This window comes from Xyrauchen texanus, chromosome 21, assembly GCF_025860055.1.
Source record: "Xyrauchen texanus isolate HMW12.3.18 chromosome 21, RBS_HiC_50CHRs, whole genome shotgun sequence".
Taxonomy (NCBI): Eukaryota; Metazoa; Chordata; class Actinopteri; order Cypriniformes; family Catostomidae; genus Xyrauchen; species Xyrauchen texanus.
The window spans coordinates 1,025,428-1,052,529 of NC_068296.1; the positions used below are offsets into that span (position 1 = coordinate 1,025,428).

The window sequence follows — 27,102 nt, forward strand, 5'->3', positions numbered from 1 at the left end:
TCTGCCCTCGCCATTCCTCGTGAAACCCCTTCGATCATTCACCATAATGAATACAACAGCATTGTCACAATCAAAGCTTACCATCACTTGACTCATCTTCCTCCTCCTCATCATCGTCTTCATCTTCCTCATATTCCTCTTCATCCTCCTCCATGTCTCCGAGAGCATCATCGTCTTCTGCGGCTCCAGGGTGACTTCCTCCTTTCAGGTGAGTGTGAAGCTCCACCGCCTCCTTCCAGGGCACTCCACCCAGATCAGACGGGCCAGCCACTTCTAGTTCTTCGTCCTCTTCCTCCATATCAGACTCTGAGCTACTGCAGGGGTGGATGAGTGTGTTAGCAAAACCAAATGATCACTGGCTGCTCTTTTCAGCCTGAAATATACACTGAAAACAATGTAACTACTACGTACATCAATGACAGGATTGGTGACGGCTCTACTATGTAGGGTATAAACTATGTAGTTAACACCCTATATAGTGAATGTATCAGTTACCTGAAGCTAATTTAACAGTCTACAACAATCAAATTCAACCACCTGACTACTACCACTTTGTGAAACCAGGAAATGTCAGATCAAACAAAAGTTGAGTATGGAGTGCCGCAGGGCTCTGTATTAGGTCCTCTGATGTTCTTTGTTTGCACTGCTATACCAATATGATTTAGCTTTATATTTTGCATTTGTAGACAACATACCTGGATCCCTCCCCCACGTCGGATACTTTGTTCTGCACACTGCTGAGGTTGTGTTCGGCAAGAGTCTCTTCCGGCACCTCCTCTAGCTCCTCCTCTCTCATCATAGACAGACGGTAGTTCTCCAGCTCGATTCTTTCTGGAGTCCCTTTCAGACGCTTGGCCACGCTGGGCTCCACAACCCCGTTCACCTCTGACCCTGTGATGGACAGACAGACAGACAAGCCATTAACGTAAGTTATCAATACATAACAGTTAGAGGGAGGGGCTCTACCGTGCAGTCGTCACGCTAGTAAATTAGCATAACGATAATCACTAGCAATACCAATGACAATAACATTGACTGTTAAATCAAAAGCAGCAGGTTGCAATACATAGTCACATTATAAACCCTTTTGCAGTTTACGGACTCAAATATTGACAAATCAAAACAAATGCCGACCCACCTCAGCGTATTTTATTTTTTACAAAAAAATTTACCGATGGTTGTTCATTGCCACTCTGTATTTTTAGCAGTGGACAAACAAAACAAACACATTCAAAGTGATGCTCTATAACTGTATCTACACAAACGTATTTAGCCTTTATGACATCACACTATATATCTAAATACTGTATGTAGTCAGTACAATACTCTTAATGCATGCTCAGAATATCTACAATATTCGGTTACCTTGTCCTTTTCCCATCCTATAGGGCAACTAATATTTTTGCATTTTTTAAACAATAATGAACTTTTTTTATATATATATTAATGAACAGGTGGATTTGTGCATGACTAATATTTCTAATCTATCCCATTTAAGAAACCCTAAAGCCCAAATCAAGCCAGTGAGAACAATTTGTGCATGCAAATCAACATAATTCGTGATTGTGTAGGTGGAAGTGATTAGAGATGTGACGCATACAATTCACAATGAGACTGATACGTTTCTGTTGAAAAGTAGATCTCTGCATCGACACACGAGCAAAAGCAAGCAAGAGTTGTGTATGTATTTTTTATTTGTGCAATTTAGAAATGTTGATCATGTATTAGAGCAGCGTGTTTTATTCAGTGTGTGCGGAATGGAAAGTCAAACCACTGACGAGACCCTCATCATGTCCTTTTTAGCGTTTAATCGGGTAATGTTTTGAGAATAAAATAAGTAAACTCACCCGCTATGCGACAAACATTAAATGTTCTATAATTATTATTATTATTTTCAAACAGACCCCTGATGTAGAGTGTTAAACTGAATAATAAATTAACATGGAAGTAGAGATGGTAAAATTATTTATAATAAGCTCAGCCTTTATTCAATTTATAATGCCTGAGAGAACATCGAGTACACAATTATTTCTGGGCTTAAAAGATACAAACATTAAATCAATGCGGAACATTGCATCTCAATGTGGCCCCCTATGCACTACTTAAAGCCCAGTGTGGACCCCTATGCACAAATTAAAGCCCAGTGTGGACCCCTATGCACTACTTAAAGCCCAGTGTGGCCCCCTATGCACAAATTAAAGCCCAGTGTGGCCCCCTATGCACTACTTAAAGCGTGGTGTGGCCCCCTATGCACTACTTAAAGCCCAGTATGGCCCCCTATGCACTTCTTAAAGCCCAGTGTGGCCCCCTATGCACAAATTAAAGCCCAGTGTGGCCCCCTATGCACTACTTAAAGCGTGGTGTGGCCCCCTATGCACTACTTAAAGCCCAGTATGGCTCCCTATGCACTACTTAAAGCCCGGTGTGGCCCCCTATGCATTTACATTTACATTTACATTTATGCATTTGGCAGACGCTTTTATCCAAAGCGACTTACAGTGCAATTATTACAGGGACAATCCCCCCGGAGCAACCTGGAGTTAAGTGCCTTGCTCAAGGACACAATGGTGGTGGCTGTGGGGCTTGAACCAATGTCCTTCTGATTACCAGTTATGTGCTTAGACCACTACACCACCACCACTCTAAGTAGTCACCACCACCACTCTATGCGTTACCTAAAGCCCGGTGTGGCCCCCTATGCACTTCTTAAAGCCCGGTGTGGCCCCCTATGCACTTCTTAAAGCCCGGTGTGGTCCCCTATGCACTACTTAAAGCCCGGTGTGGTCCCCTATGCACTACTTAAAGCCCGGTGTGGTCCCCTATGCACTACTTAAAGCCCGGTGTGGTCCCCTATGCACTACTTAAAGCCCGGTGTGGTCCCCTATGCACTTCTTAAAGCCCGGTGTGGTCCCCTATGCACTACTTAAAGCCCGGTGTGGTCCCCTATGCACTACTTAAAGCCCGGTGTGGTCCCCTATGCACTACTTAAAGCCCGGTGTGGTCCCCTATGCACTACTTAAAGCCCGGTGTGGCCCCCTATGCACTACTTAAAGCCCGGTGTGGTCCCCTATGCACTACTTAAAGCCCGGTGTGGTCCCCTATGCACTACTTAAAGCCCGGTGTGGTCCCCTATGCACTTCTTAAAGCCCGGTGTGGTCCCCTATGCACTACTTAAAGCCCGGTGTGGTCCCCTATGCACTACTTAAAGCCCGGTGTGGTCCCCTATGCACTACTTAAAGCCCGGTGTGGTCCCCTATGCACTACTTAAAGCCCGGTGTGGTCCCCTATGCACTACTTAAAGCCTGGTGTGGCCCTTATGCACTACTTAAAGCCTGGTGTGGCCCTTATGCACTACTTAAAGCCTGGTGTGGTCCCCTATGCGTTACCTAAAGCCGGTGTGGCCCCTATACACTACTTAAAGCCCGGTGTGGCCCTTATGCACTACTTAAAGCCTGGTGTGGTCCCCTATGCGTTACCTAAAGCCGGTGTGGCCCCTATACACTACTTAAAGCCCAGTGTGGACCCCTATACACTACTTAAAGCCCGGTATGGTCCCCTATGCACTTCTTAAAGCCTGGTGTGGCCCTTATGCACTACTTAAAGCCTGGTATGGCCCCCTATGCATTACCTAAATCCCGGTGTGGCCCCTATACACTACTTAAAGCACAGTGTGGACCCCTATGCACTACTTGAAGCCCAGTGTGGCCCCCTATGAACTACTTAAAGCCCGGTGTGGCCCCCTATGTACTTCTTAAAGGGGTCATGACATGAGAAACCAAATTTGCCTTGATCTTTTGGTATATAAGAGGTCTTTGTATCATTAAAACGTCCTGCAAGTTTAATATTTTAAGACGTCCTCCCCATTCTAAACGAATCATTTATTTAATCAAGCTCAAAATACAGCTCGTTCTGGATTCATGGTTAGAAGTGACGTGTCGGTTAGAAGTGACGTAACAGCGTTTGCATATGACCGCCTCCAGCACAAGATAACTACGCTTTAAGCTCAAGACAACTACGCTCATTTCAGTATCACCGTACGCCTCACAAGTGTTCAGTCGATGGACAGCGAGCTCTGATAGAGACTACTTGTGCACAGGAAAATTACGATGCCACACAGATGTGCTGTTCCTGGCTGTGGTCAAACAAAACCTCTGAATAAGCTGCCGAAAGATCCAGACGTCAGGGAAAAATGGATGCAGTTTATTTTTTGCGGACGTCCCAGTCACGGCAGTGTTAACTTAAGCGTTTGTTCTGTACATTTTAAGGATGACTGTTTTGAGAACAAATCTCAATATGATGCTGGCTTTGCCAGAAAACTGTTGCTCAAAGATAAGTCTGTGCCGACTATTCTGGGAACAACGACGACGCTAAACTGTAAGTAATCTATTTTAAACTTTAAACTACTTTTTAAAGCGCAATTTCATTCATTATGAATAATCACAGTGTTTTTACTTAGTTTACTTGCATATTGTTCTGGCTGGGGCGTCAATAATTGATACATAGGCACTGACGTTAGCCAATCATAACAGTGGGCGTTAACACTGAAGTCTTAAATGGAAAACGCCCCCAAAACAGACTGTTTGAATCAGAGGATGAGAAACAGGGTGGGAAAAGGTCATAAATCACTAGATTTTAAAAGTTTTTCTTAAAAAAAAATATATTAATACTATAATTGCACCTAAGGGAACATAATAATACAATAAAAAAACCCATGTCATGACCCCTTTAAAGCCCGGTGTGGTCCCCTATGCACTACTTAAAGCCCGGTGTGGTCCCCTATGCACTACTTAAAGCCTGGTGTGGCCCTTATGCACTACTTAAAGCCTGGTGTGGCCCTTATGCACTACTTAAAGCCTGGTATGGCCCCCTATGCGTTACCTAAAGCCCGGTGTGGCCCCTATACACTACTTAAAGCCCAGTGTGGACCCCTATACACTTCTTAAAGCCCGGTATGGCCCCCTATGCACTTCTTAAAGCCCGGTGTGGCCCCCTATGCACTTCTTAAAGCCCGGTGTGGCCCCCTATGCACTACTTAAAGCCCGGTGTGGCCCCCTATGCACTACTTAAAGCGTGGTGTGGCCCTTATGCACTACTTAAAGCCCGGTGTGGTCCCCTGTGCACTACTTAAAGCCCGGTGTGGTCCCCTATGCACTACTTAAATCCCGGTGTGGCCCCCTATGCACTACTTAAAGCCCGGTGTGGCCCCCTATGCACTACTTAAAGCCCGGTGTGGCCCCTATGCACTTCTTAAAGCCCGGTGTGGTCCCCTATGCACTACTTAAAGCCCGGTGTGGTCCCCTATGCACTACTTAAAGCCGTTTTGGCCCCCTATGCACTACTTAAAGCCCGATGTGGCCCCCTATGCACTACTTAAAGCCCGGTGTTGCCCCTTTACCAAAATAGTTGCCCACTCCTGCTTCACTGACAACAATTATTTCATCATTCATATGTTTTAATTGATACAAAACAATTTTTTCCTTCTAATTTTGGGGTGAAATATGACCTTGAAGTTTGTGTCATACAGGGAAGTGATGATCCGCACAGAGATAATTAACCTCTATTGTATTATATTTAATATATCTGGGGGAGAAGACAAAAGACACTTGCAGCACTTATCTTCTGTGTACATTATCTGTGTATGGATCATCATTTCCCTGTATGACTTGTGTTCAATGCAGCTGCGCACCTATTGATGACCTATCAAAACATTAAAGATGTGTGGAAATAACTCTGCTAGACTGTTGTCATGCGGTCATGCTAGAGAACATTGAGCAGGATGTTGAGAGTAAAGCAGGAGAGGAGAAAGATGCAGTAGGGAGCAGGAAAGGGGAACTTAAGGGATTGTGTGCCACCTGGTGGTGGATCCAGGTCGCAATGAGCACAGAGGGCCCCCCCACTCCTCCAGAGAGGCACAGGACAGGGCCTAAAGAGGAAAGGCGGGTACCTGAGGGCCGGTGTTCCACAGGGGCTTGAGGGGTCACGGCTTGGCCAGCGGCGTCCACTGTGTTGGGGCTTACAGCCGACACCTGGGGCTCCTGTGACCAGAACAAAACATAAACATCTGGTCATGAAATATTACATCAAATATATTAGTACTAATGGAAGGTGCTAAAAATAAACTATGAACTCATGCAAACTGATGCATATTATTTTCTCGAACACTGACAAATGGACACCGACGCTGATAGAAATAAACCTTTTTTATTTTTTGTATTAAATGTACGCTAACGTTTGAAAAAATGTATTAGGGCAAAATTGTTTGGTGTGGTGGAAATAATGCCGCAACTGTGGGACAGTCATCATTTTTGACAAATAGAAATAATTTTCACAAATATTAAAATGCTTTCTGTTAATTGCACACTTTGTTTAGATGATCATAGTTTTAACCCTTTAAGCTCTGAAGGTGTTTTTATTGATTTTCAGTTTCACTGGCATACCCAAAATTTAAGGCTTAAAACTCGAGAGAAAAAAACACCCCAAAAAACAAGGAGGGTCAAGTGTTTGGTATCATTGATAAGAAAACGTTTCACTATTTTTAATTATATAGATTATGATACATTCTGATATTATGATACAAACAATGTATTTTTTCTTATTATTTGACATTAAACTATATCTCTGGGTGTAAATAAGATGGTTCTGAAAAACTGCTTTTCTTTTGTTCCCAATCATGTCAGCTGTATCTGAGAAAAATGTTGTGTTGATACGACAAAGCAATCAGAAGTTGTAACATTACAAATATAATGTATCATAGTGTCCAAAAACATCTCCAAACAAATAAAAGATAATAATTGTACATAAGAACTAATTACACATGCAAACACAACAATGACTAAAGGTTTGCATAGCATGCAGACATGATTTTAGTCATGAGATTTCACAGAATGAGTTTCATTCTGTGTCATTTGAGTCATCATTGAGTCTGTATCATGTATTTGGCGCCATCTCCTGGTGGTCATATGTAACATTGTGCTTCATGTGGATTATCTAATGATCGATACATCTGATTATCTTGTGTGTGGACTTGATTGAAATATAATCGCCTCATCTAAATAATGGTTTTATGTTTAATGTATTGTTTGTGAAGTTATAATCGAACATGTGGCATATAAGCAACACTAGCATAATTGTCAAACACATTTAATGAGCTGTTACTCGCTATATTTTCATCTGTGAGTAAAACAAATAGTCTGGTTGTATTTTACTCTTTGAGATCTTTCCAACAACATATGACACATGAATATTTGATCAGTTTGATGTTTTTACTGATTGCAATAAAACTAATAAATAATCAAAACGTAACACTTCAGATTTATCTGCAAATGTCAAAGCATTTGTTCAGTTTTGGTCATAATGTCCGCATGCATTGGAAAGTCGAGCTTCTAAACTTTCAAACAAAACCTTTTGTGTTGGTCAAGACTGCAGTTATTAATATATTGACCATTAATATATATATATATTTGTTTTGGATATTTGTAGTTTAATATTGAACGTTCTGGTCTGGGACTAAGAATAAACGATGAAGACCTGGTAAACAGTTTCCAATTCAGTTTTAATGAGACCTTCATATGAGAAAAGTTGACATCTGTTAGTTTTAATAAAACACTCAACTCCCCTGGGACATGAAAGTGCCTGAAATTAAAGAAACATCAAACAGAGATTTAATAAACCGGTACCTTCGGGTTTACAGGAGCTGGAGCGGGTGCAGGCCGTTTCCGCTGTGCCAGTCCAGACTGTCGGTAGCAGTAGTGCGGTTTACAGTAAAACTTCCCTGCAAGAGCAAAAACACACATTTACATCATCAGTATTTGTAGGTTTTAAATATCCATCTCTTGCGTTTCATACCGTCCTCCAAGTCGAAGGCGTACGAGGACAGACGGAGGGTCGTCCCGCAGTAGTCGCATTTGAAGCAGCTGCGATGGAAGAACTTTCCCTCCGCGCTGAGACGCTCCATCACGTAAACACGCTTCCGACAGAAGAAACACACGTCACTGCCGCCGAGGTTCTGAGGAAACTCCTTACGCAAGGAACCCTGCAGAGAGAAACAGATGAGACGTGTTAGGTCAGGACTTTCTTCCATGTAGAAACACGAGGAACCTAGACACACGGGGCTCTATTTTCATGCTAGGCGCAACAAAATTTTTGTAAGAGCGCTAATTGTAAGCGCAGTTTTAGCTGGGAGTGTTTGCGCTATCTATGGGTGCATGCACGCAAACTGCACGTGTATTGTGTGTTAATGAAGTGGTGCCTGAGAAAGACGTTTTAGAAGCACGTCTAATCTCGGCGCAGCAGTTACTGCACTGGCAGTTTGGAGACAAACAGAGCAGGGAATGCGATGCATACAGATCATTTAAACAAACGTCTGCATTTATATCAACATCACTTGAGATGAAATAGAAAATATATTATAAATTGCACTTGACCCGGCCCATTAGCGCTTTGCACAAGCGGTTTCGCCAACCCATTAGCGCCTAAACGATACTTCGTGGCCACGCCCATTGCCTGTGCACATATAGCGTTGTGTTTAAGGCATAGGGCCCTTAAAATAGGGGCCCGAGCTCTTATATACGAAAACACAGAATCATTTGTAGTGATGGAGCATCAATCTGATGCTTCTAGGAGTTGAAGGTTCAATGCTCATGTATTGTTGTCAATACTTTTATACCAAAAACAGCTTCATTCTAAAGTTATAACAGATATGAGTAAGCATGATTGTAGTCTGGATTCACCCTTTTGACACGTCATAATTTATTCTTAAGGACTTTGTGGACTTCTATGCAGATTAGATGGTAAATAATGCAGGTATCAGGGTGAAATGTGCTATGCAGTATCTGTGCTTCAGTTAAGACTCAGAGCTACACGGCAAACCTACAACACCCATAATTCTTACCAAATCCCTTTTCCCAAGAAGGGGCCTGGGGTCGTCCTGAGCCTGAAGCTGATTGGCTATTTGCTCAGCCAGTGAGCTCACGCCCCCTGTGTGCATCGCTACACACTGCTACAGACAGTGAACAGACAAAACAATGGACGAAACAATAAACGATACTTGAGAGAAGACATCATGATAGTATAGAAGCTATTGATAAACAAAAATAGGCAAAGTCGAAAGGTGACAGGAAGATTGTACTGTGCGTGTTTCAGGACGGTAAAATATAAAAAGAGGGGAATGTTAAATGATGTTCTGGCATGCTTGGTTGTTTAAAAGGCACACGTTGCAAAAACACTTTCACACAACAGTACACATGCACCATGAAGATGCACGCTTCAGAAGACTGCAAAACTTATTTTGTCTAACGAGCCACTCCCAAGGTGAAGTCTCCTGAAATATGACCAGTGTTATGACAATCCACACATTTCAAAGGCAACTTTGGTGACATATCAAGAGTTATTAACATCCAGTTTCCAAAAATGGCTTTCATGCAGCGTACATGAACAGAGCGCAACAGTTTAGATGTTCTCCAAAGGCGAACTGTTTTTTAATGATTAGGGCCGCAACTAACGATTATTTTGATAATCGATTAATCTTTAAATATTTCTTCGATTAATCGGATAAAAGCACATTTTATTTTATTTATTATTTTTTATTTTATACAATTTTATTGCCTGTACTTTATTAAAATGTGATTAAAAACAAAATCGGTTGAATATCCTTTCAACAAGGCCTGAATCATAAAAAGTTATGTTTGAATTCATTATTATTATTATTATTATTATTATTTTTATTATTACTTTCAGGACATATGCAAAACACTTCCTTTCCTTGTATTTTTTTTTTCTCCCCAATTTGGAATGTCCAATTCCCAATGCGCTCCAAGTGGGTTGTGGAAGACGAGTCTCAGTCGCCTCCGCTTCTGAGACCGTCAATCCACGCATCTTATCACGTGACTCGTTGAGCGCGTTACCGTGGAGACGTATCGCTTGTGGAGGCTTCGTGCTATTCTCTACGGCATCCACACACAACTCACCACACGCCCCACCGAGAGCAAGAACCACATTATAGTGACCACGAGGAGGTTACCCCATGTGACTCTACCCTCCTTAGCAACCGGGCCAATTTGGTTGCTAAGGAGACCTGACTGGAGTCACTCAGCACGCACCAAACATATGCAAATAATCGATAATGACAATCGTTGTTGATGATTTTCATTATCGATAATTATCGATTAGCTGTTGCAGCACTTTTAACGGTAACTTATAAACCTTTTAAGATGGACCTACTGTGAGCTGTGAGGTTGTTAGCTGAACAGTCCAAGTTGAAACCTTGAAAATCATATTAAATAGCAGAATTCCAAACAAAGTGCGTCAAAAGAGATTATCACCCCTGGAGTCGTGAGTTTGAATCCAGGGCGTGCTGAGTGACTCCAGTCAGGTCTCCTGGGCCGGTTGCTAGGGAGGGTAGAGTCACATGGGGTAACCTCCTCGTGGTGGTGATTAGTGGTTCTCTCAATGGGGCGTGTGGTGAGTTGTGTGTGGATCGTGGAGAGTAGCATGAGCCTCCAAATGCTGTGAGTCTCAACGGTGTCATACACAACGAGTCACGTGATCAGATGCGCCGATTGACGGTCTCAGAAGCGGAGGCAACTTAGACGTGTCCTCCGCCACCCGGATTGAGGTGAGCCACCACGCCACCACGAGGACCTAATAAGTAGTGGGAATTGGCCATGCCAAATTGGGAGAAGGGAATAAAAATTAAATAAAACCATTTTTAAGTTAGCGGGCTGTTGCGCTCTATACAGCTCAAATACAAACAGATAGAAAATCACACTCACTTCACTCTCTCATACACACATCTGGTAACAGACAGCTGAAGAGGAGGAACAGACATCTAGGGAATAAAACTTGGCAAGGCAGGAAGTTCACAACCTGACACACCAGCTCCTTCTATAAGAGTTTGTTTGAAGGTGTTACAAATCACACAGGTGCCCAAACCGTCAATACTGTATGTGCATCATTGCTACCTGCCGGACAGAGCCGGGTGAGAACCGCGGGAGATCAGAGCTCACATCACATGCTCTGTTCCACTGCTCTATGAAGAAGTGTGACGGCTTTCTCTTAGACTTTGAGAGAGGCAGAGAAAGACAGAAAAGGAGTGAGGGAAAACGTGGAATGGGAGAAATATCTCAATGCATTCCCTATATTGAAGAAAAAAGGAACATTCAAGCACAGCTCTTATCGGTGTTGCGTTAAATCCAAAAGTGTGCTGAACTGAAATGTTACTCTAATCAATAACAAGGTGGCACTTTACAATAAAGTTCAATTTGTAAACATTTGCAAATGCATAAGATTTGGACTAACTAAAGCCTTTCTTAAAGGAGTATTCCGGGTTCAATACAGGTTGAGCTCAATCGACAACATTTGTGGCATCAGGGCTGCCGCGGGCCAAATTGATGCCCTTCGCAGAGTTCCAGGTGGATGGGGGGGATGAGCGGGAAGCAATCGTCTGACCGGGGGGTGGGAGGTCCGCGTGATATGAAGGCGAAGCAATCTGCGTTTGGGTCCTTAAATAACGTATAATGGGCGAGTAAGGGCAGCCGGTGGACTTTCTGGTGCCCTCCTAGGGCAAGATTATGCCCCCCTAGGGAGTTGGTGCCCTACGCAGACTGCGTAGTCTGCTTATAGGGACCAGCGGTACTGTGTGGCATAAAAATGATTACCACACAGATTTATTTCGACTTCCCCACCATTTATAAAAGTACTTGGGGCCAAAAAGTGAATGGGGCCAATCTGTAAACGTTAAAGGGATAGTACACCCAAAAATTATAATGATTGACTCCCCTTTAATTCATCCCACATGTGTGCAACTTTCCTGATGTGTATCAGCACATTTCAGCTCACATGACTCGAACAATTAATATCTTCAGAAGCAAACCGATTGCTTTGTGGAAAAAAATAAACCAACGATTACAAGTTTAACTTAAAGAGTAAAATCTCTTCCTGCCAGCAGTCGACGCATCGCTGTCGCGTGACGCAAGTGCAACAGAGCGTTCGCGCGAGACGTCAGAAGCGCACGCTTCGTTTAGGTCATTTCAAACCGTTTCTCAGCTCTGGCCGGAAGCATCAATTTAAAGTTAAAAAGGTTTTAATTACCGGTTTGCTTCAGCAGACATTAACTGATCGACTGTTCTGTTGAAGAAGGAAAGTCGTACACGTCTGGGATGAATTAAAGGGGAGTCAATCATGCGAGAATTTTCAATTTTGTGTGAACTATCGCTTTAAAATACTCACTGTTTAAAAGTACAGACAGAAGACGTAAACAATATGTGTGTTAACATGCTTTTACTGTCATTAAATTACTTAAGAACCACATCTATAGCCACTTTTACAACTTCGTTGCCATGATGTTGTGACGCCAACAAACCCCTAAAACAACTGTAAAAATCACGATTTAATAAACTTAAAAAATGTTAACAGAAGAATTAATGTATGTGTTTTTATAGAATTATAAGCGTCTCATTTCTGCCTTTAAACCCTCCAAAAATGGACACCATTGACTTCCATTGTAAGTGCCTCACTGGAACCTCAATTTTGCTCGAAATTATTTCTGTGGTAATCAACATTGTTTACATTTATGCATTTGGCAGACAGCTTATATCCAAAGTGACTTACAGTGCACTTATTACAGGGACAATCCCCCCGGAGCAACCTGGAGTTAAGTGCCTTACTCAAGGACACAATGGTGGTGACTGTGGGGATCAAACCAGCAACCTTCTGAGTACCAATGTATTATACAGAGCACTTATTACAGGGACAATCCCCCCGGAGCAACCTGGAGTTAAGTGCCTTACTCAAGGACACAATGGTGGTGTGGTGACTGTGGGGATCGAACCAGCAACCTTCTGAGTACCAATGTATTATACAGAGCACTTATTACAGGGACAATCCCGAGCAACCTGAGTTAAGTGTCTTACTCAAGGACACAATGGTGGTGACTGTGGGGATCAAACCAGCAACCTTCTGATTACCAGATATGTGCTTTAGCCCACTACGCCACCACCACTCCACATTAATCACATTATAACTCAAATTTATAACACATTTATAAACAGCATTTATAACACAAATGCTGTTGATTGAGCTTAACTTGTATTGAACCCAGAATATTCCTTTAATTTTGGATAATTTATTAGGGTTAGTTCAAAGTGCATTTACTAATGTTAATGTATACCCAAAAAACGACTAACGGGATTCCATGCGGCGGTGCTGTTGTGCAAGTGTCCATGATCCTGCAACGCTGGTTTACACAGGCTTAAAACGACCTTAGAATCATTATTGATGGATTATTAATGTTCACCTTGTCATGTGTGTTTATTTACTGGGAGCTTTTGACACTTGAAGGGAAGACCAGATGTAGTACGATGTACCAATGAAAGAGACCACTTTGGAGTCATTTTGGCTACATAAGGCCGACGTATGCTTAAAATTTTAATATTTGATTTCTCAAAAATGGCTTGAACAAAATGTTTATTTGCACAAACAAACTCATTTTAATAGTTGTATTAATGTCCTGATCACATGGGGTGTGAACTTCAAGGAAGTGCGGTGTTTGCACAAGATTCGGCGGTATTACCTACATGTCATTTCGGTTGTTTTCCGTACGCCATTATACTAAATTAAGAGCGGCGCTGCTGAATGCATATAGGAGAAACACTGTATTAGTGCATGTTCAAATTAACAAAACAACACATTTTTAGTTTGTTTCTTCACGCCATGTGCACTGCTGTTCCTTCATGATAATGTATCTAATGTTATTAAACACAACATCATTATGAAGTGTAACTTATATATATATATATATATATATATATTAACAAACTTGACAGTCGTATATAGACGGACAGGGCCAAAAATCACCATTAAAGTTAAGATACATGTTTGAGGAGGTCTGGGTATCTCTGTGAGTATTGACGCTGACTATCACACCTGGAGTCCCGAGTTTGAATTCAGGGCGTGCTGAGTGACTCCAGTGAGGTCTCCTTAGCAACCAAATTGGCCCAGTTGCTAGGAAGGGTAGAGTCACATGGGGTAACCTCCTCGTGGTCACTATAATGTGGTTCTTGCTCTCGGTGGGGCGTGTGGTGAGTGACTCCAGTTAGGTCTCCTTAGCAACCAAATTGGCCGGTTGCTAGGAAGGGTAGAGTCACATGGGGTAACCTCCTCGTGGTCACTATAATGTGGTTCTTGCTCTCGGTGGGGCGTGTGGTGAGTTGTGCTTGGATGCCGCGGAGAATAGCGTGAAGCCGCCACATGCACTACGTCTCCACGGTAACCCGCTCAACAAGTCACGTGATAAGATGCTCGGATAGACGTCTCGCCACCTGGATTGCGTTGAGTAACCGCACCACCACAAGGACCTACTATATAGTGTGAATTGGGCGTTCCAAATTGGTAGAAGAGGATAAAATGTCAAAAGAAAGACTGCATGATTGAATCGTACTGTATGTTTTCAGGACTTGAGAGATCACCTTTGGTTTTGCTGGTTTGTCTTTGAACTGAGAAGCTAACCTCTCTGCTCTCTCCTGAACGCTGGGGATGCGTAAAGGCACATGGTCATCAGATCGCGAAATCTCCCTCTCCTACGAGAGAGACGCACTTTTAGGTCACTATGTTAGTCGCCATTTTCCATAACATGCACGAAAGTGTGAATGTCCTCTAAGTTTTCCATTAAGGAAGACTCTGAAAATACTCTGCAGGCATTCAAACCATCATTAGTTAGATTTAAACACCCGTGCTTTTCTCAGGGCTACCTGATGCTGGGGGTCAGAGGTCAGACGGGGTCGCTCAGGACTGAAGCTGTGAGTCAAAAGCCATCGCTCAATAAAGAACCGAGATGGCTTTTTCATCACCTCCACAAGAAAAAGACTTAATTAATTGATATGTCCATTGAAAGAGTGCAAATCTTCAAGATAACGGAAGACCACAACATTGAAAGCCATTTAATGTGTCATTATCCCGCCATTCTTCAGTTAGTTGAGATCATGCAGAGTTTCTCTGGAGTTTCTCTACCTGTGGCTTGCTCTTCCTCGCAGGTTTGCTTGTAAACTTAGCGGTTAGCGTCTCAGCTCGCTCTTGAATGCTAGGGATGTGTATTGGCTCTAATTCTTGTACAGCTTCCTGTAAATGGAGAGGCTGATAACAGCTCACACTCAAATACAAACGCAAGCGTTTCATCTGAAGTTTGAACACAGTGTTTTAGTGCTCACGTACATGTGGTTCAGTTTTATAGTTATTGAGAAATTCAACAAAATTAACAAAAATATAAGCTCAGTCAAAAACACATGCAAATACACGTGTGACACATGCAAGACCTATATTAAGCCTTATTGACAAAAATGTAATTGCATATAGATCCTGGCATTAAGTATTTATTTTTAGTAGTAATGTTAATGCTATGTTATTAAAGTTAAAATATTAAACTTTTGACTAGGTTTTGAGTAAGGCATCATGCAATAAACATGGTTACCCTGTAATAGAGTGGAAGGATATCTTGGGTCATGTTCTCTTCATCATCATCATCATCATCATCATCACATTTGTTGAATCCTAATTGACCAACATTATTCTATAGAGATACACAGAAATCAGCTTCAACCAAAAATCTCGTTTACAACTAGATCAAAAATCTAAACTTGAGGGAAACCAACACAATTTTTCAGGAGGGCTCCAACTTACGATTATTTAGATAAATAAATAAATCGACTAATCTAACGATTATTAGAGCGATTAATCGACTTCAATAAAGGAGGCATATTTTTTATATAGTCGACATTGTCAATAATGTCAGCCCTATATTTCAGAACCAAAAACAATGCTTATTATGAATGCAAATAAATGCTTATTATTAATGCAAAACAATGCTTATTATTAATGCAAAAAAATGCTTATTATTAATGCAAATAAATGCTTATTATTAATGCAAATAAATGCTTATTATTAATGCAAAAAATGCTTATTATTAATGCAAAAAATGCTTATTATTAATGCACCTTAATGCTTATTATTAATGCAAATTAATGCTTATTATGAATGCAAATAAATGCTTATTATTAATGCAAATAAATGCTTATTATTAATGCAAAAAAAATGCTTATTATTAATGCAAATAAATGCTTATTATTAATGCAAATAAATGCTTATTATTAATGCAAAAAAATGCTTATTATTAATGCACCTTAATGCTTATTATTAATGCAAATTAATGCTTATTATTAATGCAAATAAATGCTTATTATTAATGCAAATAAATGCTTATTATTATTGCAAATAAATGCTTATTATTAATGCAAAAAAATGCTTATTATTAATGCACCTTAATGCTTATTATTAATGCAAATTAATGCTTATTATTAATGCAAATAAATGCTTATTATTAATGCAAATTAATGCTTATTATTAATGCAAAAAAATGCTTATTATTAATGCACCTTAATGCTTATTATTAATGCAAATTAATGCTTATTATTAATGCAAATAAATGCTTATTATTAATGCAAATTAATGCTTATTATTAATGCAAATAAATGCTTATTATTAATGCAAATTAATGCTTGTTATTGCAGTCAATGTTTGTTTTGCATTGTTGAAGAAGTCAATCTACAATCATGGATTTCAGCATGAGTTGAAAGCTAATCACTCACTTCAGTCCAAATTCAACAAATGTGGCTGTTTAGGGCCAGTGGACATTTTTATTACATGGTCTTAAAGAGAGTACCCCCTTAAGCAAGATTATAAACATCATTATACCACAATATATGCATATATCACACAATCACTAGGATGGGACGATATGGTTATTTCACAATTCGGTTCGATATATGATATGAGGTTCACGATTCAATATAATCTCGATTCGATTTAATATCACTTAAATGACAAAGTATGACAGACTTCTTTGTAATGAGTGCATGTTTGAGAAAAAGGCACATTCTGTAGTTCTTTAATACACAATATAAATGCTCAAAATTAAAAATAATAATAGTTTCTCATATACGTTTATCTGTAAGAAAAGATCACAAACATATAAACCTTCAGAATGAGTGAGATACATTCAGTCTGATCAGGTGCAGAACAAGCAATAGAACTGAACAGATCCTGAACAAGTATGTGAAAGTGAGTATTTTTATTTTTATTATTTATCATTATAATTAACTTTGTAATAATTCTACATTATATTAATTAATATTATATCATAAAATGGTATATATAATAATGATATGAGCCATCACTGTTTGAAAAAATTAATAACAGTGAGTTTACATTCATTTGTATAAGAAACACTAAAAAGGTTACTGTGACTTTAAGAGATCAACGAGCGGCTTACAGTGTTCCGGTTCAGCGAACATCAACGAGAATCTCTCGGTTTCTTTAACACACCCGTGCTGTGTGAGATTAATATTTATGTTAACTTTTTTATCTGACTGTAAAGAACAGAAAGGATATTAAGACGCCTCATCTTTGATGGACACACATTACACGGAGCAAACGGTCTGTTTTAAGCTCAAGCACTTTTCATCAAAACAAGGTGATTTTCCAGGTATTTCAGTACTTATATATCTAAAAGCACTTTAAGGATCTTGTGTGAACCCTGTAAACAGTGTAGATAAAGCGCAGTAGAGAGATATTATGATGTTTGACGGGTCTTTAATTTACAATCACATACATTTTGAAATATCGTGTTGTGCCTCGATACGGTTTGTCTTATTTTTTTATTCGAATCGTGAGGTCAAATTTCTATATTTCATCCCATCCCTAACAATCACACTTGAAGGTCCAACATTCAATTAATCATTAAACATATCTGCGATGGATTACATTTACGTATGTGAATGAGTGTAAAACAATTACGCAGTGCTCGGTGTCAACCATTTTAGAAGGGTGGGAAATAAACAAAAACAAAACCTGCAATTCTCACTAGCAATTCACATCATCCCCGGTGTAAACAGGGCCTTAAAAGATTATCAGCTAAAGAGTCACCAGAGTCTTCTGCGCAACTGTTAGAAGGACACTTGAGATAAAGTGACTTGAATAAGGAAAAAGAGTTAGTACAGGTGGAGGACAGGATGATGTGCGGAGTGTCACCTGCGCATGCAGAAGAAATGATGAAGAGAATGAAGATGAAGGTGAGGAGGAAGAGAGGAGAATGGTTTCTTTAGGGCAGCTCCTCAAGACTTCAGAACCACCGCTGGCCTTAAGAGAGACGAGAGAGCAGTGAGACGGATGAGAACCCCGTTCATATAATATCACACATGCCACACCTCAAACACTCCTCTGATAATCTGTTTCTACCCATCTAATTAAACCTAATCTCCCAATTTGGAATGCCCAGTTCCCGCTACTTAGTAGGTCCTTGTGGTGGTGCGGTTACTCGCCTCAATCCGGGTGGCGGAGGACGAGTCTCAGTTGCCTCTGAGATCGTCAATCCACGCATCTGATCACGTGACTCGTTGTGCATGACACCGCGGAGACTCACAGCATGTGGAGGCTCATGCTACTCTCCACGATCCACACACAACTCACCACACGCCCCATTGAGAGAACCACTAATCACCACCACGAGGAGGTTACCCCATGTGACTCTACCCTCCCTAGCAACCGGGCCAATTTGGTTACCCCATGTGACTATCCTCCCTAGCAATCGGGCCAATTTGGTTACCCCATGTGACTCTACCCTCCCTAGCAACCGGGCCAATTTGGTTACCCCATGTGACTCTACCCTCCCTAGCAACTGAGCCAATTTGGTTACCCCATGTGACTCTACCCTCCCTAGCAACTGAGCCAATTTGTTTACCCCATGTGACTCTACCCTCCCTAGCAACTGGGCCAATTTGGTTACCCCATGTGACTCTACCCTCCCTAGCAATCGGGCCAATTTGGTTACCCCATGTGACTCTACCCTCCCTAGCAACCGGGCCAATTTGGTTACCCCATGTGACTCTACCCTCCCTAGCAACCGGGCCAATTTGGTTACCCCATGTGACTCTACCCTCCCTAGCAACCGGGCCAATTTGATTACCCCATGTGACTCTACCCTCCCTAGCAACTGAGCCAATTTGTTTACCCCATGTGACTCTACCCTCCCTAGCAACCGGGCCAATTTGGTTACCCCATGTGACTCTACCCTCCCTAGCAACCGTGCCAATTTGGTTGCTAAGGAGACCTGACTGGAGTCACTCAGCGCGCCCTGGATTCAAACTTGCTTCTCCACTACAGTTTCATAGTAGCTTCTGAAACACTACAGTCACTTAGTAAACACAAACAACTCAAGCCGTTAGATTTCTCACACGTGGACTTTCTATTTCACTTGATGATGGACAGGAATGTTGTGTTATCAAAGGACAAACAACAGCGACCTTTAGAAAACAAAAACACGCCATTCAGAGCTGATAATCAAGCACAGAGTGATTAGAAACACTTGCGCACACACACACACACACAGACCTCCCAAGTGCATGGGAATGCATAACAACGCTATCAAAACCACATCTAAACCACTGCAATCTGAGAACGGGGAATATGAAAGCACCAGAACAATAAGCAAAGGGTTCGGTTCATTCATCACAATCAAACTGGAAATGCAAATAATGAACACTAAAGCATACTGTGGAAAGATTTGCCTCGAGCTTCCCAATGTGCTGAGCACACCTAATTGAATAAAAATACTAACAACAATAACAACAACAACAGTGTCTGTCTAAAGACATATACATGGGCAGAACAATGATAGCTGCATGGATCTAATCTGGTTTCTACACGGGGAAACACTAGAAAGACACGGGTGATGCCAGGGTGTGTTTTCTACCTGCTCTTGTCTGCTGGGCAGAGTTTGACACTTCAGTCTTTCCTTATAACGGAAACTCATCTGCTCCTGTAACTGTGTTCGCCTCTGAACACACACACACACAGCATGCATTTAGAGTATATAGCATGCTTTCTTCTCACATGAGAATGCATGTTCAAATACACACACTTAACAGATCATATCAAAGCCAGTCATGGGACTTTATCACAGTAGAGGCCATTTTTTATTTGACGCAAGCAACGAGGTTGCGAGAGTACAGTCTGTTCAATATATCATACTGTCTTGAAGGCCCTAGATTTCAATAAGAATCAATTCAATGCATCAATTTATGCACAAATGGTTTCAACGACTTTAGAGAAATTATTTTGCACACGGATCATTGAACGGACTGTACTTGGTCAACTCTAGACTAGACGAGAAAGTAGCTTGTTAAATTGCATTAGATTAACCCCCTCTATAGTATTCAGTCATTTTTGACCAAAATACATTTATTAAAAATGGCTTCTTTTATCTGAACAGTTCAAGACTTGGTGACTTTTCCTTCATTTGCCATCAGAACATCAAATAAATAAAACTAAAATAAATAAAATGCTAATAAATCAGGCTTGATTCGATAAGTCCTAAGTGGTCGTGAAAAGACACACCTTTGGTATTCACAGTCAAAATGAACCGGCCATTGAAAAAAAACATTTTTATCGGTCAAATACAATCTATAAATCAGCCACAATGCAGAAAAAAACTGACAGAAATTACAGAGTGAGACTCTAAAATATCCTCAGTGCAAAACTCACGACACGCATGAGCACGCACACACACATAAACACAATTACGCACACTCACACATGCACACACTCACACACACACAAACACACACACACACAAACACACACACACACTCATGCACGCACACACATAAACACACTCACGCACGCACACACTCATGAGCACACTCATGCGCACACACGTTCACACGCACACACACACACTCACGCACGCACACACACACACACAAACACTCACACACGCACGCTCATGCACACACTCACGCGCACGCGCCTCTCTCTCACACACACACACACACACACGCACACACTCACGCGCACACTCACGCGCACACACTCACGCGCACACAAACAAACACTCACACGCGCACACAAACAAACACTCACACACGCGCACTCGCTTGCACGCACACGCACACACACACACACACACTCACATTAGCAAAAAAACTTTTACTATAGAAAGGTTGAAATTATAAAATGTTTTTTACTCTAATTTACTTTTCAGAATTTTTCAGTTAATTTCTGTTTCTTGATGTTCATTTTCTTGACATTATTATGTTTTATATTCTGAGTTTTTATATTCTATGTTTGAGATCATTTATTGGTATAAATGTTTATTCTGTGTGTTTGTAACATCATGGTCAGGTTTGACTGATCATAATGACATTAACTGCTAAAACTGACACGTCACATGAATTTTAAAAGCTAAACTTTGACAAATAACAGTTTGATCATGTGTAAATATATCTCCTAATGCATATCTTGTGATACAATATAAAATTAGTTATTAATAATCATCAGACTGTACAGTGTGTGTGTACAGACATCTACTGTCTGTTACTGACGTCACATGATCTTCAACTCATTATTGATATTATATTCACCAGATCAAAGACATCTGCTGCAATTTATGCCACAATCTCATTTTTACTTCACGATTCAATTCATAGAAGTTTAGTTTCTGAATAGTTTATGCAAATTAATGGTAACATTTATAAATGTACATGTAAATAAGATTAAAATAACAAAAGAAATGCAAAATTGTATTGTTCTTACTTCAGGGAAGTATCATCATCATCATCATCATCATCATCATCATCAAAAAAGGGGTACACATCTGACCCTTCCGGTCAAAAATGACTGTGAATACCAAAGGGAGGTGCACTACTACAATACCATAAGAGGATTCAATAAATGTATATGTTACTAGGACACACTTCAACATAATACAAACACAGTGTTATAATCTACACAAAAAGACAATGACACATATGGATGAGTCGGGGTGATCTGAGTGGGTGGACATGGGATTGCACTACACTCGTTACCTTCCTCCATGCCGGGACCGGGCCAAGATGCACAGACTCTTTCAGAGACGGAGGGGTCGCAGACGGGGTCATGAGGAGCCCCAGGTTGGGCATGTAATGTCCCTGTGACCCATGACATGCGAGGAAATGCCAAAGCAAAGTATGAGCCACCATCAACATTCATGAAAGGAGTGAGGGAAGAGAACGGAAAAGAAAAAGAGTGATAAATCAGGAGACACCTGCAATATACCATACATACATCAAACTGAAAGCAGCAAAAGAAAACAATGAATTTTGAATGAACTGACATGCACGAAAAGTATCGATGTACTACGAGACATGTAACGGCTTTCATGCAGGAAGTTGAAGGAAACACACGTGTGCACAGACATACAAAGAGTCCCTCCTTGCGTGACCAAAGACACGTGAGAACTAAACGGACTCGTTATCTTCCACAGCTCCAGTAGATGACAGCACAGTGATGCAGAGAACACAAGCTTCATATACAAAGCCACCTTATTAAGCCCCGCCCCTTTTCTGCACTCCACTCTTCCTGTTTATATTGAAGCTACTAAGAAGAGTTGATCAAAATGCATTACGTATGTTATGGATGGTGTCTACAGCACCTCTTTACTACGTGAAAATGCAGAGATGTTTTTTGTCACTAAATGTTTTAGATGCTTAAATGCGATTAAAATAGTTGTAAACGTAATATAAAGTAACACATACACTTTCACATGTGTATGTGTGTGTGTATGTATGTATAAATATAGCTGCTCCCTCCCGTCCCAGTTTAACACTCAAAAAAATTTGCTTACCTGAATGTGATGAGGAGGAGGGCGGGGCCAGCCCTGAATTGGGCTAATCAGCCGGGAGGGGGATAAAGACGAGCCGGAGGCGTCAGTTCGAGAGAGAGAGAGAGAGAGAGAGACGCATGCGGGGAGGACCCAGTGGAGCGGTTGAGGACTGGGCGACAACGTGTCCGGGAACCAGCGAGCAAGTTTTTCTCTCTCTCTTTGTCGCTCGCCCTCGCTCTCTCTCCCAGGGCTCCAGAAAGGCGGGGAAGTCCTGCCGGCATGTTAGGTCGGAAGGGCAATGCCCTCCCTCCAGGATAGAGGAGTGTGATGAGGAGGAGGGCGGGGTCGGCCCTGGATCGGGCCAATCAGCCGGGAGGGGGATAAAGATGAGCCGGAGGTGCCAGTTTGAGAGAGTGAGAGAGAGATAGACGCATGCGGCCGCGTTGCATGTCTGTCTGTTCGTTTATGTTTTTTGCTGTTTTAATGATTTATATCATTAAACCTTTATGTTGACTGTTCAGCCGGTTCCCGCCTCCTCCCTGCCCGTCTTGTACTATTACACTAAACTATAACGTGACATGAGATGGTCAGAGATGTCATACAAGATATTATGAATGACTTTGACATCAACACTATAGATATCTATACAGAACCGCTAAAACGGAAGTGGTAGCCGTGTGCGGGCAACAGCTGAGACACTTCCTGAGAGACTTCTTTGTTTAGTTTGTCGCTAACGAGAGGAACGTCTGCACCTCGTTTATTTACAGCCATTTCTTTTTACAATATGAAAGTCGCGTGAACAAATGATACCGCTATCACTGTTGCTAACTTTAAAACTAGCGGGTTGATGTCGCGTGTCGCAAACCCAGTGACGCAGGTAGTGATGATTCTCTCTGACCAATCAGTGATCTGCAGGGTTAGACGTCACATTTAGTATCGCTCGGCTCGCTTGGAACCTCGACCGAGGTGGTACTAAAAAGGTGCCAGGTGCTATCCACAGTGGAAAACCCCCAAAATGCTGAGACATGTCGAGCTGTACCGTGCAGTGGAAAAGCCTCATAACAGTCACAGTAACGCAAGAACGCATGTTAAGCATCCGGACTGCTCACTGGCAAAACGGAGGCTAAGTGCTCGCATCTGCGTTCATATACTTGCGTAGAGTATGTTTTGTCCTTAAGACTGACCTAGATAGAGTGCCTCGTCTTTTAGGAAATAATATATGTGCATTGTTAAAACCTGCTTGGCCTGTCATCGCATATCAGAACCAAAATATTTTAAGGAAGAGCCTTTAATTCAATTGTCACTTTGGGGAATAATCCACCATGTCCCCATAGCAGTCACCCAATATGCAGGGGGGAGGGGGGGGGGGATTTTGGGCAATAACTCCACACACACATACAGACATCCAAACTCCAGCCCACCTGTCTCTTCAGTCCAGTAGATTGTGCCGGAGCGTTCTCTTCAAACTTCGCTAGCAGCTGTGTGGCCATCGATTTCACTCTGTTGTTGTTGTGAGCTGCTGCAGAAGACTCGATTTTACGTTCTGTCAGGGCTGTCGATAAAGTGGGCCTGTCGTCTAGAGGAATGCTCAGCATCTCACCCTGATGTTTTAAAGAACAGAAATGAAGCGTTTAAGTGAGTGCTTCAACAAAAAACAATATTTTGTAAATCTAATGGTCTAAACTTTTGCCTTACATCCTCTGATTGTCCTGCCTGGCTGGTCTTTCTTCTTTTCCCCAATCCATCCAATTCCTTTTCCTTTTTGTCCTATAATAGATTTTGAGGAGGAGTTGAGTATTTAGGCCAAAAGAACCAAACAATCCCGCAGTGTGAAACAGAAGCTGTGGTTGACTACCTTTGGGTTTCGTTTACGTGAGATGGCGATGCTTTGGCCCAGTTTACTGAGGAATGAGATGGGTGATTTAGTGCTGGCAAACAACGCTGCCTTCTCCTCAGGACTCAGGTTGTGATTTTCTAGAACAAGAAAAGAAATAAGAATGATAAACTACCCCAAACTCTCAATGGATAGGAGTTGTGATTCTCTTAAAACAGCATAATCAAATCACACATTGTCTCTTGCATCATTGCAGTGCTTTAACTCACCAACAGGTGGCACCGTGTCCTTGAACATCTCGTAGAACTGGCTGAGGTACATCACCATTGAGAGCTTGTCAGGCTCCACCACAACAGACATCTCCTTCCCGGTCATGATGGGAGAAATCCCAAACTCTCTTTCAGCCACATCAAAAGCCAACTGGTTGTTCTTCTCCACATCTTTCTCATCCAGAGAGTCAAAGTCACTATAAGACACAATAACAAAGCAGTGAACATTACTATAATGCATAATCATGTTAATATGCAAATGCTATAGGGGATATAATAAAGCAATACCACATGAGCAAGAGTGCGATATGGCCCTGTTTCGGCACGATTGTGAAGACCGGAACTAATGGTTGTATATTGAAATATAGCTGCAAGAAGCTATACCGTGGTCAAGCCAATTATCGGAACAATGAGCAGCATTGCATTTCTACAAATAGCATTATAATTTATGACCACAAGGTGGCGCTGTCCCAAAACATTGAGTCCCTTCAGAGCATGGTGCCAAAGACGCATACCAAATTTCGTATTGATACGCCAAGTCGTTTCCTAAAATACAGCATTTTATGACTAAATTCAAAATGGCCGACATTGAAAATGGCCAACATAGGAAAATGTGGTATCGTTTGACTCATGGGTGCGTTCAGACCAGAGGCGTCGAGAGCGTCAAATCGACCGGAAGTCATTCATTTTCTATGGCAGCCAGCGTCTCTCGGTGGGGAGAAACGGTGCGTCTTGGGCGGTGTGGGCTTTGACGCGGTTCGGCGTGCTCCGCTTTAGCGAAGTCTAAAGAACACAACAGGGTAAACTTTGGTTCCCACCAAGCAATAGTTCCGAAGACAATTGATTATTGCCATTGCGGGTTTTCCCGTAATATATGATCTGTCCCTGTTTGCTTACAAGGATATACATTTAAAAAAAAAACAATGAGTGGACAAAGGTGTCTGAAATTGTTGGTGTGCCAGGTGAGTTGATGAAGTGGATATTATGGTTTATATAATATTATATAATAACATATTAAAAGATTTCATGAGGATGTACGCTACTTGTGATATGTCGGCAATAAAGATACCGGTCAACATGTCTGGATGTTTTGTGACCCCTTTAAACATAGTTCACAAAACCAAGCACTCAACGAACGTTGCCGCCTATTTCAACTACGTCAGTGCGCCCACGAATCTTTCATAGCGTTGTTGGCAGGGCAGCTAGACTGAATTTTGACGCTCTCGCCGCCTCTGGTATGAACGCATGGTCAGAATGTAGCACTTGATCTAAAGAGACATTTTTTGTTATTTTGGTCAAGTGTTCAAGTGTTAAAAAAGCCCCAAAAAAAAATCTAAGAATTTTTGCTATCTCCTTACCAGTAGGGGGCAGTGCTCCAAAACTATGCAGGTAACCTCAGGGCCTAATGGTGATGACACGTACCAATTTTAGTCCCAATCCCTGAAAGCGTTGTGGAGATACAGCCTCAAATTCAATTTTGCACTTTCTTCTGCAAATTCATTGAAGTGCTATTCGAAAACATTTTCATATAGTTTATCAAAATTCGGTGATTATATTTTTATCAAGAGTGCCTCTAGATGATGCAGGCCAATTTTTTTGGCGCAAACATTTTGTAATTTAGTTTCTAGGACTCACAGTTCAAAACGTATTAACATAAACGTGAGTGCATAATTTGGGCAGTTGGTGGCGCTAGAGTGTTTGAGGTAGAGTTGCCAAATTTGCTGTGGTGACAGAACAGATGACTTTCAACATGTCCTTCTAATACCCCACACGTAACGCTTCAGCAACGCACTGTATCTAGAGGAGAGTGAGGGAGGGCATTATTGGCCTCCAGTATCCTCCGGTGAGGATTCAACTAATGCTGCATCACAAACACAAACGCAGTGAAGCTCAGCTGACCAGAACAAACAGAAGCTTTTAAAGGTCACTCAGCATTAGCTCTAATAATGTTAATGTGTGTCAAATACTAATGGGGCTGTTCAGCTGCTGAAAACAGATGCAACATGAGATCCTGCCCTTCTGCCCCACTGCAAGAGAGCAACTGCCCCAGATGCACTGATATTAGTGTGATACATAAAAGCACAAATCAAAGACATTAAATAGACCATTATATGTAACGAGGTGAAGACATATCAACTGTGCCGACTGACTAAACACTCTTGCAATAGGAGCCATGATATTTTCACCAGTGCAGTGTGTGGTATGCAGTGTGCCCCTCCATCACAGCGAGCAAACAAAAATGAACGCCTCTTTAAATCTACACCAGCATTAAACAGCATATTAAACACAGTAGCTGCAAACGTTTGAGGCACAAA

The 27,102-nt window shown here is 41.5% G+C and overlaps 1 protein-coding gene across 5 annotated transcripts in view; it reads right to left on the bottom strand.

The window, feature by feature from the left end:
- The window catches only part of mical3a (microtubule associated monooxygenase, calponin and LIM domain containing 3a), a 117,854-nt gene that overhangs the window by 48,143 nt on the left and 42,609 nt on the right, over positions 1-27,102 (bottom strand). For 4 of the 5 annotated variants that reach the window (XM_052152916.1, XM_052152911.1, XM_052152912.1 and 1 more), the window contains 9 exons: positions 24,788-24,984; positions 24,540-24,658; positions 24,380-24,451; positions 24,106-24,285; positions 7,846-8,032; positions 7,677-7,771; positions 5,945-6,035; positions 696-891; positions 82-314 (listed from right to left, as the gene is read on the bottom strand). In XM_052152916.1, coding sequence (XP_052008876.1) covers positions 82-314; positions 696-891; positions 5,945-6,035; positions 7,677-7,771; positions 7,846-8,032; positions 24,106-24,285; positions 24,380-24,451; positions 24,540-24,658; positions 24,788-24,984 — 1,370 coding nt within the window. Of the gene's footprint in view, positions 1-81; positions 315-695; positions 892-5,944; positions 6,036-7,676; positions 7,772-7,845; positions 8,033-8,890; positions 8,999-10,958; positions 11,058-14,462; positions 14,574-14,744; positions 14,844-15,003; positions 15,112-15,460; positions 15,560-18,075; positions 18,184-19,795; positions 19,880-21,908; positions 22,011-24,105; positions 24,286-24,379; positions 24,452-24,539; positions 24,659-24,787; positions 24,985-27,102 lie in introns of all 5 variants that reach the window. The other variant, XM_052152914.1, reaches the window with a different exon arrangement.